At 36.9% G+C, this 21,445-nt stretch overlaps 1 protein-coding gene across 1 annotated transcript; it reads right to left on the minus strand.

Annotated features, from left to right (window-relative positions):
• Positions 1–4,491: 4,491 nt before the first annotated feature.
• On the minus strand, positions 4,492–6,502 carry LOC149677964 (SCAN domain-containing protein 3-like). The gene is given in 2 exon segments (XM_089837429.1): positions 4,492–4,765; positions 4,768–6,502. Coding segments are annotated over 2 exon segments (1,914 nt in total). The 3' UTR covers positions 4,492–4,586.
• Positions 6,503–21,445: the final 14,943 nt, after the last annotated feature.

Raw genomic sequence — 21,445 nt, forward strand, 5'->3', positions numbered from 1 at the left:
TTTTGCAACTATATTTTGGGAAAGGCGACAAATTATTGAGAAAGAATCAAATGTCAACATGAATATTTTGGAAAAGGCGGCAATTTATTGGGCAGTTAGCAAATGTCAACATCAATATATATGAAAGGCGTCAATTTATTTCAACTTTATTTTGGAAAAGGCGTCAATTTATTTCAACTATATTTTGGAAAAGGCGTCAATTTATTTCAACTATATTTTGGAAAAGGCGTCAATTTATTTCAACTATATTTTGGAAAAGGCGTCTAGTTATTTCAACTATATTTTGGAAAAGGCGTCAATTTATTTCAACAATATTTTGGAAAAGGCGTCTAGTTATTTCAACTATATTTTGGAAAAAGCGTCAATTAATTTCAACAATATTTTGGAAAAGGCGTCTAGTTATTTCAACTATATTTTGGAAAAGGCGTCAATTTATTTCAACAATATTTTGGAAAAGGCGTCTAGTTATTTCAACTATATTTTGGAAAAAGCGTCAATTAATTTCAACAATATTTTGGAAAAGGCGTCTAGTTATTTCAGCAATATTTTGGAAAAGGCGACAAACTATTGGTCAATTATCAAACGTCAACATCAATATTTTGGAAGTCATTGCAACTATATTTTGGAAAGAGTGCCTATTTTTCGGCAATTTGATAAATGTAAACACCTTTTCCAAAATATCGTCCTTTACATTTACCAAATGCGGGAATAATTTGATGCCTTTCCAAAATATCGTCCTTCACATTTACCAAACTCAGCAATAATTTGACGCCTTTTCCAAAATTTTGTCCTTCACATTTATCAAATCCAGAGATAATTTGACGGCTTTTCCAAAATATCATTCTTCACATTTATCTAATTCCCAAATAATTTGGCACATTTTCCAAAACATCGTCATTCACATTTATCAAATTCCCAAATAATTTTACACCTTTTCCAAAATATAGTCATTCACATTTATCAAATTCCCGAATTTGACACCTTTTCCAAAATATCGTCATTCACGTTTATCAAATTCCCAAATAATTTGACACCTTTTCCGAAATATCGTCATTCACATTTATCAAATTCCCAAATAATTTGACACCTTTTCCAAAATATCGTCCTTCACATTTATCAAATTCCCGAATTTGACACCTTTTCCAAAATATCGTCCTTCACATTTATCAAATTCCCAAATAATTTGACTTTTTCCAAAATATCGTCATTCACATTTATCAAATTCCCGAAGACACCTTTTCCAAAATATCGTCATTCACATTTATCTAATTCCCAAATAATTTGACACCTTTTCCAAAATATCGTCATTCACATTTATCAAATTTCCAAATAATTTGACACCTTTTCCAAAATATCGTCCTTCACATTTATCAAATTCCCAAATAATTTGACCTTTTCCAAAATATCGTCATTCACATATATCAAATTCCCGAATTTGACACCTTTTCCAAAATATCGTCCTTCACATTTATCAAATTCCCAAAAGATTTGACAGAATTTCCCAAAATTTCAAAGATTTCCCCAAAACATAGCAGTTTTTCTCGCATTATATTTCCGTCCTATTATCAGAAATGAACGCATTCCGTTAGCTTAAAAAATTCCATAGCTATAACTCCGGCGCGAGTACGTCAATTTTTCACAGACCTCCTCGGCTTATTTTTAAAGATTGAGTGCAAAATGCGTTAAGCGGATAGCGTTCGCAATGGCGGTAAGTGCATGGATTTTAAAATTTTCCAAAAATTTTTTGACCAACTTGCGGCGGCCAAATAATTTTTTAACTATTTTTTTCGATCTCCTCATGGTCCAATTAACTAGAAACCATTGTTAGTTGGGTGGGTCACGTAAAGTGCAATCCTACCAACAAAGGCTTCTGTGTTTCAACTAAGCAAGGTGACCTCACGTTCCAAGAGCGCATTAAGGGTTCTCGGAGAAGTCCGCACTTCTCTCGGAAGTTCATACTTTCACTTCAATTTAATTTCATCAACTTAACTTCTTTTTCATTAAAACTATAACAAGATGATAACCTCGGTAAGTAACGTAGCAAATAACTACTACCACACCGCTCCGCGGTCCTCGAAGAAATGGAGATTGCTGTGTAGCCCACAGGCGAGAGGCGAAACGGGAAATGGCTGTTTTCCAAGCGTGCTCTCCAAAGCAGGGGTATTTTAGAAGGATATTATATATATATATATATATATATATATATATATATATATATATATATATATATATATATATATATATTTCTCAAAAATCGAGAACCCGGGCACAAATAGACGGCCCACTGTGGGCCCGCTATTTGTGCCCGGGTTTGCATCAGTAAGGAACCCGGGCAGATATAGACAGTCCACTGTGGGCCGGCTATTTCTGCCCGGGACCCGGGCACTTTTAGCCTCGCATTAGTCGGCCGCTATTTCTGCCCGGAACCCGGGCGAATTTAGCACCCTTTATGCTATTTCTGCCCGCAACCCGGGCACAAATAGCAACGGCCATATATATATATGTATATATATATATTATATATATAATTTGTGACTTCGTATTTTAAAAATTTTAAAATTTAAATCAAAGGGTCATTGATATTTTAGGGGCCATTTTAGTTAGTGGTAAGTTGAGCCCTGCAGACTATTCATTACTATTTGGTCGGACCATAAAATTTGGTCAAAATTGAGGTTTACTATTCGCACCGACGAATCGAATAATGGTTTTGAAAATTCTAGAATAACAACTAATGAGTTTCGAAAAACGACCATTCTATAGCGGATGAAACAATAAGAAAGTGAAAGTTTTTATCAGTTTATTGCATAGATATAGAAAAACACTATTATAGCCTAGATACACTACCTTTGATTCAACGCTGGAGACTCAATGAAGCCAAAAATCGAATTTTGCTCCTCGGCATGTACATTCGGTAGGGTGGGGAATAAAGCGAACCAAGCCAGCTAACGGCGGACGGGGAAACTAAAAATAAAAATGTTCTGTTTTTTATTTTTTTCCTTTACAAATTATTGAAAAAAGGCGAGAAATTCAAGTTGCAACTTTCATATTTTTAAAACTTAAAAGCTTTTGGCGTTGTTAAAAAGGATAGTCGGTAAGTGGAAAGTGAATTGTACTAATTAGTAAAACCGTTTAGAATGCCTTTTTGAACATTTTTAATGGAATAAAAACCTGAAATTGATTAAATATCTCATTTAATGAGTAGGTTCAGAAATGGTTAAAGTTTGTGCCGTTCCTGACTGCAAAAGCCTTCAACAACATAAAATATCATTAAACAGGCATGTTGGTTGCACTTTTTCTAAATATGAAATAACTTATACTCGTTGCTTTCATGTAATTAAGATTTCCACAATTAAACAAACGGTTATGTCATAAATGGCTCGCGGCTATAAAACGGTTGGACTTAGTGCCGGGAAAAAACCATTTTGTTTGCGGTAATCACTTTCAGGAAAGTGATTTTCGTGTAAGCGAAGACAGAAACCACAAAACTCTGAAATTACTAAAGGACGAGGCAATACCTTCTTTGTTTTATTTAAGATTTAATGAAGCCGGTTCACAAGTATACATAACAATTGAATAACATATTAAGTTCGGAATGCTTGAGTTCAGTGCGCCTTAAAAAGGATGAGTCTCTAAAAATTTCTATCTTTCAAAAAATTTGAATGATGCGAGTTAAAATCGGTAACAAGAAACAGAGTTTTTATTTGTACTAAAAAGTGGCCTTATAGGTCCATCCAGTTGAAAGGTTCTTAGAGTTCTGATTTTACAAAATGGCTCGCTCACCTAGAAAGGTGAGGGCTCACAGTAGCCTTTAGTTTGTGGCGCCAAGAAGTCGGCTAAACTATAGGCTTTACAATGACTTCTTAAACCCAAGTTTCCCCGCGTGCGATAACAATCTCTAATAGCCCAGGACTTTTAGGGTTTGACCTAGAACATTTGAACATAAAGATGAAAATTGGTACATGTGTTGTTTTTGACCCAACAAAAAATATACTAAAAGTCCCCTGCTGTAGAGCGCGAGCTTTCGCCGCCATCTTGGAAAATGTCCGCCGGGAATGCCAGCTACAATGTATTCCACGTTCTTCTTCAAAAACTATCAAAATTGGTACACTTTATGATTGTAACCACATGAACATCATGGCCAAATTTACAGCTCTGTCTTCAATAGTTTGGTCGCCATATTGGAAAATGGCCGCCGTAAATGCTAGGTACAGTATATTTCACCATGTTGTTGGAAAACTATGAAAATTTATAGGTATTACGATCAGAGCTGTGTGAACCTCATAGTAAAATATTGAAGCCATTAATCAGATAGTTTGGCCGCCATGTTGGAAAATGGCCGCCATCAATGTCATATAGATACAGAATATGGTTCAAAAATTATTAAAATTGGTAATAATTATGTTGTAGACCAGCGCTTCTCAAACTTTTTAACATTGCGGACCGTTTTTTTTTTCAACTATGTATGACGGACCAGACATATTTTTTCTTTGGTATAAATTGCAATTTTCCAAGTTTAATGAATGAAAAAATGGTAAAGACAGTAGTTTATTTATGACGTGTGAAAACCAATATTAGGTGGTTACAACTTAATGGGAGGGATGAGCCTGCTTATTTTTAACTATTTTTTCTAATCGTGGCTCAATTGTCGAAAGTGCCACGCGAAATGGATGATGAACGTTCATATTATTCCTATATTTGGTTTTAACAACGCTCATTGTTGAAAATCCCACTTCACAAAGGTAAGTTGTGAGAAACGGAAGAAGTTTTTTATGGCAATGTCTGAAAGCTCGGGATATTCCGGATTCACTTTTATCCAAAATGATGCGAGTGACATATTTTCAAAGCTTGCTCTCAAACCTTCGTCAGCTGAGAGTTCCAACAATTTATTTTCTAAAATTATGGGCAAGTCTTCTTTTATTGGAAGGAATGGATTTCGCACCCATGCATTTTCTTTCCGTGTATCTTCTTCTGGTGGAAAATAGCACTCGAAACGTTCTTCCAAATTAGACAAGTGTTCGGTAATGGTATTTTTCAGAGAAGCAATAATAATCTCTTCTCTTGCACCGTCAATGAATGTTGCTAAGTTGTGAAACATGTCATAACAATTTCTTGATACTCGACTTTTCCAGGCGCTAAGTTTTCTTTTCTGTCCATCAATCTTGTCTGCGACGTTGAAACAAGAAATCATCCTTCCTTGCATCGAGGTGTTAAGATCATTAAAGATAGCAAAGATGTCACTCAAATAAGGAAGCTTAGCCATCCAATTAACATTCAAGAGAAGTTGAACCCAATTCGGTTTCCTGCTTTGAAAGAACTCCACTAGTTCGTTACGAAGCTCATATACCCTTGAAAAGACTTTTCCTCTCGACAACCAGCGTACTTCCGCGTGTAACAGCAAATGCTTGTGTTCCGCTCCCATTTCATCGCACAATAAAGCAAACAGTCGCGAGTTCAAGGCATTCGCCTTTACGTAGTTAACCATTTTCACGACTTCACTGAGTACGACATTGAGTTCTGTGGACATTTTCTTCGTGGCCAGATTTTCCCGGTGAATGAAACAGTGTGTGCACCTACATTCAGGTGCAAGCCTTTTAATCTGGGTAACTACTCCGGAATGTCGTCCTGTCATTGCAGCAGCCCCGTCAGTACATACACCTACACAAAATTTAAAGTCCATTCCACAGGTATTGACCACGTAATCTCTCACAGCTTTGAATATTTCTGCACTAGTGGTGTTTTTTGGTAGCGACACCGAAAAGAAAAACTCTTCCTTCAGGTCGTGATTATGTTCATATCGAACATACACCAGAAGAATTGCCTCATTCGCAACATCTGTTGATTCGTCAAGTTGGAAAGCGAAATACTTCGCTGCTTTTATTTGTTCAATTAGCTGGTCTTCCATGCCACGAGCGAGGTCTTGAACTCGGCGAGCAATAGTGTCGTTTGAAAGTGGTACTTGTGCTACCTTCTTTGCTGCCTGTTCGCCCAGCATTTCTAAACAAACGTCGTTAATACAGCCAGATACTAGCGCTTCACCAACCGTGTATGGCTTTTTAGCTTTAGCAATGCGAAGAGCAACTTTGTATGAAGCTCGTAAAGCAGCAACATTCACGTGTGATACGTTAAATATCTGTTTTTGCTGAACCATTAAATTAGTATGCAATCGTTGAAAATATTCAATAGGTTTGGAACTCAATTCTGGATGTTTGGAGATCAAGTGTCTTTTTAGTTTCGATGGCTTCAGGGCGTCGTTTGATAAAATGACACTACATACGACGCATTGCGGTTTCGGAATTCCGTCGTCGATGAATTCTGTGAAACCGTATTCAATGTATGAGGAGTCATACTGACGTTTGAACGTCGAGCGAAATCGTTTCGATGTGGACGGTACTTGACTTAAGTTCAAATCGCTATCATTGTCATCCGAGTCAGAAGCACTGTCATGCTGCGTAGATATTTTTTTGCGAATCACAAATGAGACCAGGGGGCCTCTTTTCGCCATCCCTTACCAAAAGCTGTGAACTATTTTCCAACAACAAAATAGATGTTCAATTTTATTTGAAATTATATTTTTTTAACAGAATGGGTACTTACGGTATAAAAATTAGTACAGATATAACGGAAAACGCTTAAATTTCAAATATTGAATAAGTTAAATATGGTAAAATAATGAGATCTTATCAAAAAGATATTTCTCGGGCACGCCTGTCATTAGTCTGCACTTGGTGACACCTAGCGGGGTTCTTCCGAAAAAAACCGCGGCCAATTCAACTTTAACCAAAGGGATTAGGTCAAAAAGGGTAGAGGGAAGGTAACTATAATGGAACATCCTGATCTCAAACTCTCGCGCACCTAACTAGGCGCACGTGATTCGTTAAGATGAAAATTCAAAAAGGTAAATACGACCTTGGTCTTTTTTATCTTTACTAAGGAGGGACTAGAAACAGAAAAACGGCCGTTTATACCAGGGAAAGGCAGATTCTGCCGGCGCTTGCCTGCGGACCGGCAGCCGCATGTCCGCGGACCGGTGCCGGTCCACGGACCACAGTTTGAGAAGCGCTGTTGTAGACCGTCTTAACATCATACTTGAATATTGAAGACTTGCTACTGATACTTTGGGCGCCATCTTCGAAAATGACTGCTGGAAATGCTAAATATATTTCAAATATATAAATCTGTTTGAAATTCCTTTTTTGAATGGATGATTTTCATTAACGTAATAAACCACAAAAAATGTATATCTTGAAGTCGAAATTATCGACACCATCTTTAAAAATGGCCACATGAAAATCATTGCCCTAAATTCTGAAAGAAAGAAAAGTTATTCATGCTGTTATTCTCAACATGTTGATTAGAGAATATGATGGGGTTTATACATTCTAGTGTTGTTTAAGGTTAGATTTTAGACAAATCTCTAGCATTTCATACATATTCATCATCATCCTGAAGATTTTTCATAATAATTGCATGTCAGAACCCTTGATTAGGCGCTACACCTAGCTGGGGGCCATATCAGCGCCCCTCCCCATCATATTCCAAATTTAACCTGCGGAACCGCCGTCATGGCACACGGTATCGGCCAGTGGGACCGACAAACGCCTCTTGAGCAGGTGACAGAAGCTGGACACCGTCAGCGGCGAGCCCAGTCAGGAGGTGGTCGGTGACAGGGAAGGATTAAGGCAGCAGAAGACTCGAGGGGACGGAGGAATTCTCTCCAAGCACAACAGTGCCATACGGCAAAAACAAATAGTGTATCCGCGACCCCTAGAGGGTTGCCAATAGCGGAGGCGAGCCATGGAAACACCTGGGCGGGGGCGAAACGGCCCAGCAAAACCTTCACGGAATGGGGCATGGAACGGTCTGAACCAAGGGCGAAACCAAGGAACTCCCGAACCGTCACACCGAACTCGGGCCCCCTCCGCCACGATAAGTCCTTTGAGTTAAAAAGGTTAAGAGAACACTTCTTTCATTTACGTGCTGTAACTGGGTGTGGTTATGATAAGGCGTGGTTTAAAGTAATGACAGATAATCAACATCTTACAAATTTGTTGCGCTTTTTTAATGACCATATTGCATCTAGGGAAGCCATAGCTGCTGCCGAAGAGAGATTTTTTTCGCTTTTTTTAGGGTGATAATTGACACGTCACGCTTCAACTATGTAGATATTACACGTATAATGGAACCGTTGCCACATATACTGTTAAGTCCTCATTTGATCTCGCTAAGCTTCATCCAACAACCGACACCGCAAAACTACATTTTTTCCGAGCGTATCTTCAAGTCCAAAATAGCTAGGAAACGATTTAATCCCATTCACACCATTCTCCTTGCGGCATCAGATGAGCTTATAACACTCATTATTTGTACCTGCAGTCTGCAGAACATGTTGTATAAAGAACTGTGAATGTAGACGATCTGGATTAGCTTGCTGAGCAATGTGTGGTCATTGTTAAGGTATTAGCCGTAATAAAAAATCTTCAGGATGACGAGAAATATGAACGAAATGTTAAAAATGTGTCTTAAATCTAATCGTTAACGACACTAGAATGTATATACCCTATATAAAACGGTTTTTTCTAACCAAAATTCGAGTAATATGGTTTTCCTTTTCTTTTTTCCAGATTTTAGGATAGTAATATTTCAGGGACCATTTTTGAAGATGGGTCGATAATTTAGACTCGAAAATAGTTATTTTTATGGCGTTTTATACGTTCATGAAAATCATCTACTCAATAAAAAATATCGAAAAAATTTATATATCGGTAATATATTTGGCACTTCGAGCAGTCATTTTCGAAGATGGCGCCCAAACTATCAGGAGCACGTCTTCAATATTCAAGTATGATGTTTAGAAGGTCTTCAACAAAATAATTACCAGTATTCATAATTTTTGAACCATATTCTTTGTCTAAATGGCATTGATGGCGGCCATTTTCCAACATGGCGGCCAAACTATCTGACTAATGGCTTCAATATTTTACTGTGAGATTGACACAGCTCTGATTATAATACCTATCAAATTTCATAGTTTTCCAACAATATGGTGAAACATACTGTACCTATCATTCACGGCGGCCATTTTACAATATGGCGACCAAACTATTGAACACAGAGCTGTAAACTTTTGCCATGATGTTCATGTGGTTCCAATTATGATGTGTACCAATTTTCATCAGTTTTGAAGAAGAACGTGGAATACATTGTAGCTGTAATTCCCGGCAGCCATTTTCCAAGATGGCGGCGAAAGCTCGCGCTCTACAGCAGGGGACTTTTAGTATATTTTTTGTTGGGTCGAAAACAACACATGTACCAATTTTCATCTTTATGTTCAAATGTTCAAGCCCTTTTTTGGCCTATCTGTCCTGGCCTATAAAGAGATGCTGCATCGATCACCCCTTTTCTTGCACTGTAAAAAAAGATGGTATTTTGGGGGTGTAAATTGGCACCTAAAAAGGTATTTTTTGTCAAAAAACTCCTTTAGGTGCGTTTTAGCACCTCCTGAGGTGATAATGAAAACCTTTCTATATTAGATGGTGTATTATCATACCCTTAGTAGATGTTTAACCCATGAAGGGTGTTTTAATGGGAAAAGGGTGTATTTTTATACCCCAAACAACAGCGCACATGCTGTTGCACTCTTTTATTTAGCTCGCGAACGCAGATTCACGAGTTGCGATGATTTTCAAATTCAAAATAGGCTTAACGGTCGGTGTACTTGCGTCTGTGTTTCACTGTTATCAAACCATTTAAGAAAGGTAATTATATTAACTAAACTTTTTGTAAGTTTAACTTCGATTTATCAAAATGTTCCAATCTTTTTAACAGCTTGGACCGGGATAGGTTCGCAACTATCCATAGTAATCACGGTTTGTTAAATTAGGTTAGAGTTAGGTTCGATTGGTTAGATTTACGGTTTGGCTAGGTTTGTTAAGTTTGGGTTCATTTTGCTGGGGTTTAGGTTGCCTACTTCTAACCGCGTGGACATTTGAAGACACGACTCCGTAGCCCTGATGCCAATACGGATGTGAACCATTTTGATTTTTGACTTAAGTTTTCTTCGAGAAGTTTCAACGTCTCAATAAAAGCCGTGAGCCCATGAATAATAAATCAGACTAATTTATGATTAAAAGATTAAATCAAATAACGAACAACTAATTTTTAATTTTTTTTGCGTGTATATCTAAGCGGCTTTTCATCAATTACTTATAAACATAGTGGTGGATATATGAGAAATATAATACAACTTCTGTGGATAATATCTCAGTATGGATAGAGATACAAATGGCGTAGATAATGGATAGAAAGTGCCAAGCAAGGTTTTTAAGACTTTTCACCATTTTGTCACAGAGCAGCAGCTATAGAACGGGTGATTAATGAAGCCGATAGTGAACGTAACTTGCCTCTGAGAAGTACTCTATTGCAGATTACGAAGAAACCGAAAAATTGCGAAGTGACGTTCTGATTGTATACTAGTTTTGTTGTTGGGTTTTGAATTTCGCGGTCTAAGTCATTTCACTATTTTTAATGAATTTTAACACTGTTGTCTCTGAACCTCGAATTAAAGACTCAATTTAAAAGTTTATATATTACGTAGTGAACATCATTTTTCTACTATAAGAAAGAACCATGTTTGATAATAATTAAACCTTTCACAGCGAATTTTATATTTGTTTGTACCCGTAAAAGGCCGAAATGCCATTTCTTGCACCCCAGGGGGAATTTTTCAGTTACAGGTCAATGCATTTGGTTTCAATTTCCATCCCATAACAAAATTAATCAGGTACATTTAAATACCATAAATAGTTTCAATTCACACCCTAACAATTGAAAGGGTATTTTTTCGAACCCCCAACCGAATTTATCAGGTACATACCATATATGGTTTCGATTCGCACCCTTAAAAGATGAAAGGGTATTTTTTCACACCCTAAGCAGAATTTCTGAGGTCCAGTTAAATTCCTATAAGGGTTCTATTAAGCACCTTAGGGTATTTAAAAACACCCCATATACTAGGGTATTTATAAACACCCTATATATGGGGTGCAAATTTGTTCCTAAAAGGGTGCGTTTCCTGTGGGGGAAGGAAACACCTTTTAAAGAGCGTTTCCGAACCCTTTTTTTACAGTGTGGAAGGCAACTGAATTTAGACAGTTCTTATTATACACAGGTTTTTGTGTGTTTTCAAGGGACTCTTACCAAATTATTTAGTGGCTCATTTTCAGTTGTTTCATTGTGCCATATATATATTAAGTCAAAAAACGCCCTAAGAAAGCAGTATTAACTATGCAGAAAAAAGTTGTTTGTAGAAAGTGCTAAAGAAATATATGGAAAGGGTATATATGTCTATAATATTCACAATTTAATTCATTTGGCCGGACATGTTAGAAGGTTTGGTGGAGTGGACAATTTTAGCGCTGTTCCATTTGAGTCGTATCTTGGCAAAGTGAAACGTTTAATCAGCAGCCCAAATAAACCACTGCAAAAAGTAGTCAAACGTCTTGCGGAACATGGCCAATATGAAAAACAGCCAATAAAAATTTTCCAACCAATATTTTGGTAAAAAAGCAGCAGTAAGAAAATAAAACGCGTTTCACCACTTTACCAATTTGAAGACTTAGAGACCAGTGAGAAATCTGGAGACGATCTAGGTAAGATTGCTATTTTTTCTCTGAAACTACATATTATAATTTTGTTCCACTTTAAGAAAAGAATGTCAAGAAAACGCCAGTGCTGCCGATACCTTCAAGTTTTCCCATTAACTGGAATGCATCTGATAGTCAATCAAGTGTGTATTATTTTTTGACAGATCGGTGATAGGACTGTAGATTTTAGGATCTAAATATTACCTGAAATTGTGAGAAATATTGGCCGTTAAATGTTGTTTACTTTCATTTAAAGCTTTGTTTTTTCTGTTCATTTCGATATTTGTTTATAATTTAAACCAGTTATATTTTATAACTTTTGGATTCTGTTGAAATTATAAATTCTGAGAATGAATCAACTGCAGCATTTACTAACACAATTGTACAAGCTCCAAAAACATCCAACTTGACCATGCCAGCTAATGATTCGCTAAATGCTGCAAGCTGTAAAAATAATCAATATAATTCTAAAAATGTCAGCGAAAGTAAATGTTTTCTTTCTTTTCAGTTCAAACACTGTTTCTGAATGAGCTCAAAAATACTCGAAATAAGTTTCTACTTCAGTTTGAAAGCGTAAAGTCCGTTCAAAATGTGATGATACATCAGCTAGAAAGTATTAAAGCAACAATGGAAGTAACAAAAAGAATGGTTGAAAAGGATCCTCATAACTCTAAACTTGATGTAGATGATCTGAATTTGCCGTTGGATTCAGAGTTGGGTTTAAAACATCTTGAAGATTTTTTGAAAGACAAAAATAACTAGCTTACTTTGGTAAATATTGATTTTAAAACATTAATATCAAAGAATCATTCCATTAATGTTACGAAATTTAGTTATCATATCTGGGGGGGCCTTGGTGGTAAGAGTGTTTCTGACGCCACCAGGAGAATATTGTCCACCGTCATGAAGGACAGTTTGGCCCAGAAGTTTAATTGGGCTGGAAGAGGAAAATTCGCGTTTCGAGAATTGAACTTAAAGATTATAAGTAAGATTTTCTTAATAAAAAACCGAAATTAAATAACAAAATTTTATATTTTCTTATGAGGCGCTTTTAGATCGAACGCCTGTTTCAAAAAGGGACCAGAAGCTGTTTATCACGACTCAATAAAGGAATGGTTAAAACAATCAACCAACAGGCTGGAGCAAATATCTCAACGCAAAAAATTAATAAGCTCCAACGTCGCCTCCATATCAATTAGTCCCTAAACCAGTGTGGAACATGAAATCATGGAGAATGTAAAAGTGGAACCGATAAGTGAAAAGCCAGTTCTCATTCCACTGACCCAATAACTGATGCGGAAACAACCACAATATTAAATAATACAAAATGTTCCAAAAGTCAAAATAATTGTTTCAAATAAAATTTATATATCATTGTGAAATTCTTTCTTTAACACGTTCAATTATCGCATTACACACGTTCAATTTTCCCATTACACACGTTCAATTATCACATAATACACGTTCAATTATCCCACAATACACGTTCAATTATCCCATAATACACGTTCAATTATCCCATAATACACGTTCAATTATCCCTGTACACACGTTAAATTATCCCTGTACACACGTTAAATTATCCCTGTACACACGTTAAATTATCCCTGTACACACGTTAAATTCTCCCTGTACACACGTTAAATTATCCCATTATACAAGTTAAATTATCCCAGTACACACGTCCGATTATCGTGTTAAGCACGATGGATTAACGCATTTCGCACGTCCGATTAACGTATTAAGCACGTCCTATTCACTGTAAGTAACCTGTAAAATAAACCAGCTTGGAACCATTTAACGTACGATTTAGACACGTTTACCTATTTTTAAAATCCATGTTCTTAGAACGCGAAATGAACGGGGTTTTTTACGCATTTGTGACAAATTTAAGACGTGTGTAAACACCGTGTTTTAAGGTGACATGATCATTGCTTAAAAGACGTTAATTCACACGTTTATACAATGTCACGTGGAAACGTTGTGTGAACGTGAATTTGCTACCTGGGTCTTTCTTTCGAAACAGTGGGCACCGATTTGTTTAAAGTAAATTCAAACAACCTAATACTAATAGTGGACTATTTTTCAAAATACGTACAGGCGAAAGAACTAACAACAACTAACGCTAAAGCGATAAATAAGTTCTTAAACCCCCATTTTGTCAGACACGGAGCGCCTAGACGATTTATTTCGGATAATGGTCCACCTTTTAATTCGTCGGGATTTAAAAATTTCTTAGATCAATGGGAAGTTCAACATATTACATCATCACCGCATTATCCACAATCAAATGGAATGTCGGAACGAACTATCTAAACTATAAAAAATTAGTATATTAAAGCCCAAAAAGAAGGCAAAGACTTGCAAAATATACTGATGGAGTACAGAACAACACCAAAGAACGACTTACCCTCACCAACAGAGAAGTGTATGGGACGACAGATAAGGACACCGGCCACAACAAATACGAAAATACTTACAACCACACTTTCCAACCAGAACGATACATAAAACACTACTCAACCGTCAACAAAAAATGGCTGAATATCAAAAAACTAAAGCTATGCTACCAAAGCTCAGAATTGGTCAAGAAGTACGATACATGGCAGGACATCGTAATTGGTTGCCGGCAAAAATCACCTTTATTGGACCTGAGCCCCGTTCGAATCAAATTCTAACAGACGACAACCAAGTATTTTGCAGAACACGAACGCACTTACGAGAAACAAAAAACTATCAATCGCCGCAAGAAAAAGAAAATATATCCAACCATCCAACAACTTTGCAACACGTAATACCAAGAGCACAAGAATGGGTAAAAACGACGGTCCGTGACATTTAGGCGCCGCCAATTAGGCGCTGGTTATTTAGGCCATGTGGGCGTCAAGGCAATTAGGTGCCGTGACATTTACGTGCCGATAATTTTTCCAGTATTTCTTGTAAAAATCCGCTGTGACCTCTCAATTTGGCAACCCGTGTATTGTCCCTATGCGTCACTGCAATCCCCGTTATCAATGAAGATAAGATAAACAACAATATTTTGGAAAAGGCGTATTATTTTGGGAAGTCAATGAAGATTAACAACAATATTTTGGAAAAGGCATATTATTTTGGGAAGTCAACGAACATGAACAACAATATTTTGGAAAAGACAAATTATTAAGGGAAGTCAATGAAGATACACATGAATATTTTGGAAAAGGCATATTATTTTTTAATATTATTATATATTAGATTTTTATGAAAAGTAGAAAGTTAATTTAATAAATTTAATAGTATAAAAGGAAAGATGTTACATAAGATAATTAGTTAAAAACTATTTTGACCTATTAATATTATTCTATCTGATAAGCCTCGTAAAGAATACATGCATTCAGACGATAGGGGGCGTAACCCTCTTGAGAGAGATTTTGTGATACGACTAGGCAGTTACTGGCTGACGCTAGATGAATAAACTTAATTATTAACAGTCTGTTTTTATTAATAAACTATAACATGATCCTCAGGGGTCAATTTGACTTTAGGGGTGAAAGCGGATTATTTTTGGTCAAGTGACCTTCTGGGGTCAATTTGGCCTTTGGGGTGAAAGAGAATCATTTTTGGTCAAGTGACCTTCAATGGTCAGTTTGACCTTATACTTGATCAAAGTTATTTAACTTATTGTCGTAAAAGAGCAAAGTTAAAAACGCCTGTTAATCCACCATAGGAAAAACAGTCGTAAAACAGCAAAGTAAAAAACGCATGGTAATCCACCATAGGAAAAAAAACTATGTTAATCCACCATAGGAAAAAAAACCATGTTAATCCACCATAGGAAAAACTGTCGTATAACAGCAAAGTAAAGAAGACGGCCCAAGGACTCGTTATAGTAGCCACATCGTACGAGTGAATAGCCCCTCTATACCCTACCCTAATGAGTGGATAACCACTCTATACCTTACCCTAATGAGTGAGGAGCGCTATATTTTACGATGCTTAAATGATTTACCGTGCATAGAATCAGAGCTAATAGCCCCTAGATGCCCTACTCTAAACAGTGATAAAATTATAACCGTATAAATTTACTTATGCTGTAATTCTAATATTCCGGCGAATCGAAGAACAGATAGTTTTAGTGATAATCCCCTCGATAGACTTATGCCGATGCACACTTATCGCTTCTGATAAATTTCTAACAAGGACTTATGCCCAGATACTTTTGAAAGAGAAAGTTTAATTATAGTGATTACCCATTTTATTGATTATCCCCTCGAATTACCTTTAGCAATGATAAAATGATCAAACGCATAACGCTCATTTAACACTATGTTAGCTCTATCTAAACCCACATTTGAATTAACCACCAAAACGTTCCATTCAATCATAGCATTGATGGCGATAGCTACCGAACGAGAAAGAAACACATAAGGAGCGCGTTAGGAAACGGGGAAATTATTATCTATTCAATTAGCACATAAATAAAAAGAAAATAAATATAAGAACCCCAAACATACAAATTCATAAGTATCCCAACCCACAGATAAAAATTCAAAAGTATCCGACCCCACAAAACTCGAGGATTCTATCAAGTCTCTATGGCTCAGTGGTAGAATGTCTGGCTACTGCGTGAGCGACCCAGGTTCGATTCCCGGCTGCGATCTGAAAAACTTTTAAATCATATGAAATCTCTAACCTAGCCCAGTTACCCCTATGGGTGGGTTTTTGTTAAAGTTCCTTTTAAGCTAAAAAATAACGATAACGAAAGCGAAAACTCCGGCCACAACTACTTTTACTATTACTACTACTACTACTACTATTATTACTACTACGGCTCGGGTCAAACTAAGAGCCTCATCGTATACTACGTTTTGGCTAAAAACGCGTGTTAATCCACCATATCAAAACCTGTCATAAAACGGCAAAGAAATATTCCCATAGGAAAAAAGCAAGCTTAAAGAGCAAACTTTTCTCTAAGCCTAACCTAACCTAACCCTCCTACCCTCTTTCCCCTCCCCCTTCCCATCTTTCCCCCTCACCTATTTCCCTTGTCCCTTCCCCTCTTACATTAATAACTAAAACAACGCAATATATATAATTTGCTCCTGTTAATTTTTTTATTGACTTTACTACTCATACATAGGTGTATAATGCTTTTTTATATCTAATCTGATGACATTATTAGCATCCATTAACAAAGAGTGAAAATCATAGTTTTCCAAGTTTCGGAAATTTTTTCGGTCATGCCAATGAATAATAATTTCATATTTTGCTCATTGACGTTTCCGACAGTAATGGACAACGCTCTACACCATAAAAATAGGGTTTTATCCAGGTACCCATAGGTGTAATTACGAAAGTTAAGGCAGGGATGGTCGCGAAAAAGAGAAGACTTTCTAGAATAAGGGTTCTTCTTAGCTTTCTCACTATCTGTAATTTTCGCTGTTTATATATTGTAGTACTAATGTACGTAACCAAAGAATGCCGGGAAGGTAAGTGAAATTTGAATTATCCAAAGAAAATAATAGGTTTGCAAACGTTTCAGAATTAACAATTACTGTTTTGGGAAACTTGAGCAAGAGGACGTTCGTTTTAGAAAAGGTAGGTATACCTCTTACATTTTCTCCGTATGTAGCGATAATACAATGACAAATTTTGTGTAGAAGATACCAGCACAGAGTTTCCCCTATTGCTAAAGTCAGAGATGTCCGCAGTGTACCTAAATATTTTTGACACTTCAACGCAGTTTTTGAAACCTTTTCCCTCCAGATGCGGCTCGTAATTAAAATTGCAGTTGTACGATAGTTTGCCCTCTTCGTCCACACTAATGTTACTTCTACCAATGCAAGGAAACGTTTCCGGGCTCCTATTAAAGGCGTGCGCTGTGAGTCCCAAATTTCTGCAAATTTGGTAGCTGTGGCCTGGAGATACGTTGGTTCGTGCGCTACGTCCGTACAAAACAAATGCCAACATCGCTTCTCCAGCTGCAACAGACATTAAATCATCTGAAAATATGCAAGATGTCATAACTTTTATAACGGATAGTCATTATTATATTATTAAACTACCTGTTGTGATATTCAGGTAATCGGTGTTCGTCTGCCCAGTCTGGTTTGAAATCAACTCTGAAAGTTTGCTCAGGAGATATTGCACCAAATTTACATATGGTTTAAAAATGGCTTCGCAACGCAATTTCAAAGCATGTCCAGAGATCGCGTACAGGGTACTCAAGGAGAATACCTTATATTTGCTGAAAGTGTTCACGCATTGCCCTGCTACTTCGGTTACGCTCATATATTCTTGACTAGAGCAGATAGCTTCCAAACGCACGACGCCCGATGATTGATTAGAGAAATCGATTAAAATTCGATTGAACAATTCAATTTTGTTCCGTACCCTTTCACACTCAATTTCTAATTTTTTTTATTGACGCTTTGGTATTTTTCCTGAAACCCATGGTTGCGGCTTTAAAAAACTACCAGCGACGCGCACGGTTCTTGAAAGGGAGGCTTGAGGTTTGACTGAACGAAACTATGTACTTTTGAATAGAATTTCAAAATTGTTATCGATGAATCTAGTTCATTAACCGGAGGATTTACGTCGTAGACGATGTTTCCAAACTTTCCCAAGCAAGTCGGGAAATACTGTTGGGAATATTTTGGCATCCCCAAACTGTTCAATCCATTAATAGACCAAATTAGAAATAAAGAATCTTGTACATTGTCTATAGCGATGTGGTATATCGTCTCCAAGACGAGGTTGCGTCTTTGGTAGCTCATTTTTATACGGCAATCTTCAAAATAGTTCAAAGGTTGGCTTTGTCCGGTTGCCGAAGAAACGAAGACGTTGCGCAAAGTGGAACTGCTAGAAATCGCATCGTTAAGCTCGCTTTCGTATCTTTGCCCTAGTACTTCAAAATCTCGCAAAACAAATCAGGCAAATATCCCTGTGCTTTCCGAATGATTCAATTCTTTGACGTTTGCGAGAATAAGTTTCGAACAAATTTAGTGAATCAATAGCGTTTTCTAAGCACCGCTTAGCTATTGATATCAAATGTCGATAAGATAAGTCTTCCTCGGTCGTGTAAAACGTAAGCCTTACGACTACATCGCACACCTCAAACAGTTTTAGAAGGTACACGTGTCTATAATCTTTTAAATATCGCGAACCTTTTACCGCGCTGGTAACTCTTTCTTTTGTAACAAGCAAAGGAAACTTGATTGACGGACATTTTACCGGCAACCAAACGGTCCATGAGGAGCTAATCACTACTAAGCCGTCGATTTTTACGTCGCTTGAAAAATTTATAGCAGGCTCTGGATCTATACGAGACATTATACGCGAGGGCTAAAACGAGGAGAGGCAGACCAGGCACACACCACGGTCGAGAGTATTATAAATTGGGCGCTTTTATACTGAATTTTGCCACGGATCTCTCTTCGTTTCCGGTTTTCTCACACTGGTATTTTCTACTACTTGCTACTAATGGGTAATATTTTACTTTGGGGAGTGGTTTGCTCGCGAATAGCTAAGGAACAATAACTTATTTCTTAGACTAAAATCCACAATATAAATGCGAATTTCAATTCAATCTGCGTCTCTACTTAAAACTAAATTCACCATTCTCATAAATAAGAAAGTAGTAAAGGTTTGGTAATAAAATATATTACCCACACATTCAACACAGTCACAGAGACACAAAAACACAGATAAACTAACAAACACACAGACACACAAAAACCCACAGATAAACTAACAAGCAATGAAAAAAACTAACACAGACACACAGACAAACACACTGTGTCTGTGCGGTCTGCCAAGAAATGTTGTTACTTCTCGATTACGTTTAAGAAATAATCAAAATATACGATAAAAATGAGTTATAAAAGTTTTAATTTGATAACAGTTTCAAAAATTAAAATAAACAATTTTTAAAAAACCATGGGTACCCGTATATTTTTAAATTCATTTTAGTAGTAGTAAAGTAGTAGAAATATAGTAGTAAAAGTTAAAATTTTAAAATTTAATTTCATTCAACGTTTAAGAGGCGGTAGAATCTCTTCGTCTTCGCTTGTTGTGCCTAAAAATAAATTGAAAAACATTAAATCCACGGTATTAATCCTGCAATTGATTATTGCTTGCTTTTCCGACGCTTCGACTTCATTTCATCCTCATCTTCAGTTCCACTCTCCCTTTCATCCTTCGATGTAGTGGTGCCCTCATCTGATTGACTTCTGTCCTCCTCTTCTTCAGACGACAATATTTTTGACGTTGTCACGTCATTCACCCTGTTGCTATTTCCCCCCAGGAAACTGTAACATTAAATAAAAAATACAAGGGTGTAAATAAATTGATGCATCCACAAATGAAAACTTTTGCAATACCATTTGTTTCTTCCAAGTGTCTTCCAGGGGTTCTGGGCACTTCCGAATCATCAAAAACCCTTTCCAGTTCACCAGAATCGGAGTAGGGGTCGATACCCGACCTTTCACTCAAGTCTTCAATGGTTTCGGAAATATCCCCCCCCCCCCACTTTTTTTAACTTAAAAACTAAATCTATAATTTTTTTTAATTCTTCGTGTTTGATCCTTTTCTTTTTGAGCGCTCGCCCAATTTCTTCATTACGTTTTTCCTTGAGTTCAATTTTTTTTTAAATTGCATTTGCTGTGTTATATCAGCAATTTGTTTGTCTATTTTTTTAATTTCTGATAAATGGTTTTCTTTGTCCTGTTGAAGTCGTTTACTTTCCTTTTCGTACATTTCAAGGGTCTGGGGTATGGTGGAATACGTCCAAGGCTTCTTAGCAAGATCAGCCAGTGTGATAGCCGTAGCTGTAAAATTTTAAACATTATTTATCACAAGGTTAAGAAAGTATAAAACTCTTACAAGTGCTGGGAATGCTCCATGATACTTCAAGTATATCGGAGTTTCCGCAGTTTGGAAAATATTGAAGCATATTTTTGGGCAGGCACAGAGGCTTCCGAAAGATTTCATTTTTCAGGAACTCTGCACTGACAATCCTAATAACGCTTGATGGAAGGTAATCCTCCAAACGGATGCTCTCTCCTTTTGCACACTCTGTTTCATTTATAGTATTAATACTTTATCTTAATTGTTTAAAATTTCAAAAGCTTACTGATTAGTTTCACAACGAAACATATAATATTGTTGTGAATGGTGTGCACTGGTCCGTGTAAAAAATCGTTCCTATTTTCTTTCCCAAATCGGAGACGGTTTTGGACAAGATTGCTCTAAAATTACACAGATGACAATAATTTTTTGAAGTATGCAGAAAAGTTTAACATACTCTTAATAACGTCCTTTTATTAAGACGTGCACAACGTCGTGCCAAGTTACTCCTTTTTTCTCGATTCCTTGAAAAGGCATTAAACATTACAACGCCATGTTGCAATTTTTTCCAACCACCTCTACAGTTCCATTTTTGAAACTTTCGCAACTGATGTACTTCGATTGCGGCAGTGGCCTCATGTATACGTCCTCGAGTTGGGCGAGTATAACGGCTAGCGTTAAATAGTTTGGCATTTTCCTGTGGAAAAAAGGAAGGGTGATAACTTCATGCTGGGGTCAATTTGAGTCAAGTGACCTTCAGCGGTACATTTGGGTCGAGTGACCTTGGGGGTCAATTTTTGTCATTTGACACACACTTACAGGCAGACAGACAGACCATGAAACACGCACAGACAAACTGACAATAAAAGCACGGACGGACATAGAGCGGAATTTCGTGTAGAGAGACCAGTAAACAGCACAGACAGACACTCACGCGTGAAACTAGCATAGTTTGGAGCTCTTACTTTATCTCATGA

The sequence above is a fragment of the Phalangium opilio genome, unplaced genomic scaffold (genome assembly GCF_054372755.1).
Source record: "Phalangium opilio isolate 3A_F unplaced genomic scaffold, DU_Popi_V2 ptg000043l_1, whole genome shotgun sequence".
Taxonomy (NCBI): domain Eukaryota; kingdom Metazoa; phylum Arthropoda; class Arachnida; order Opiliones; family Phalangiidae; genus Phalangium; species Phalangium opilio.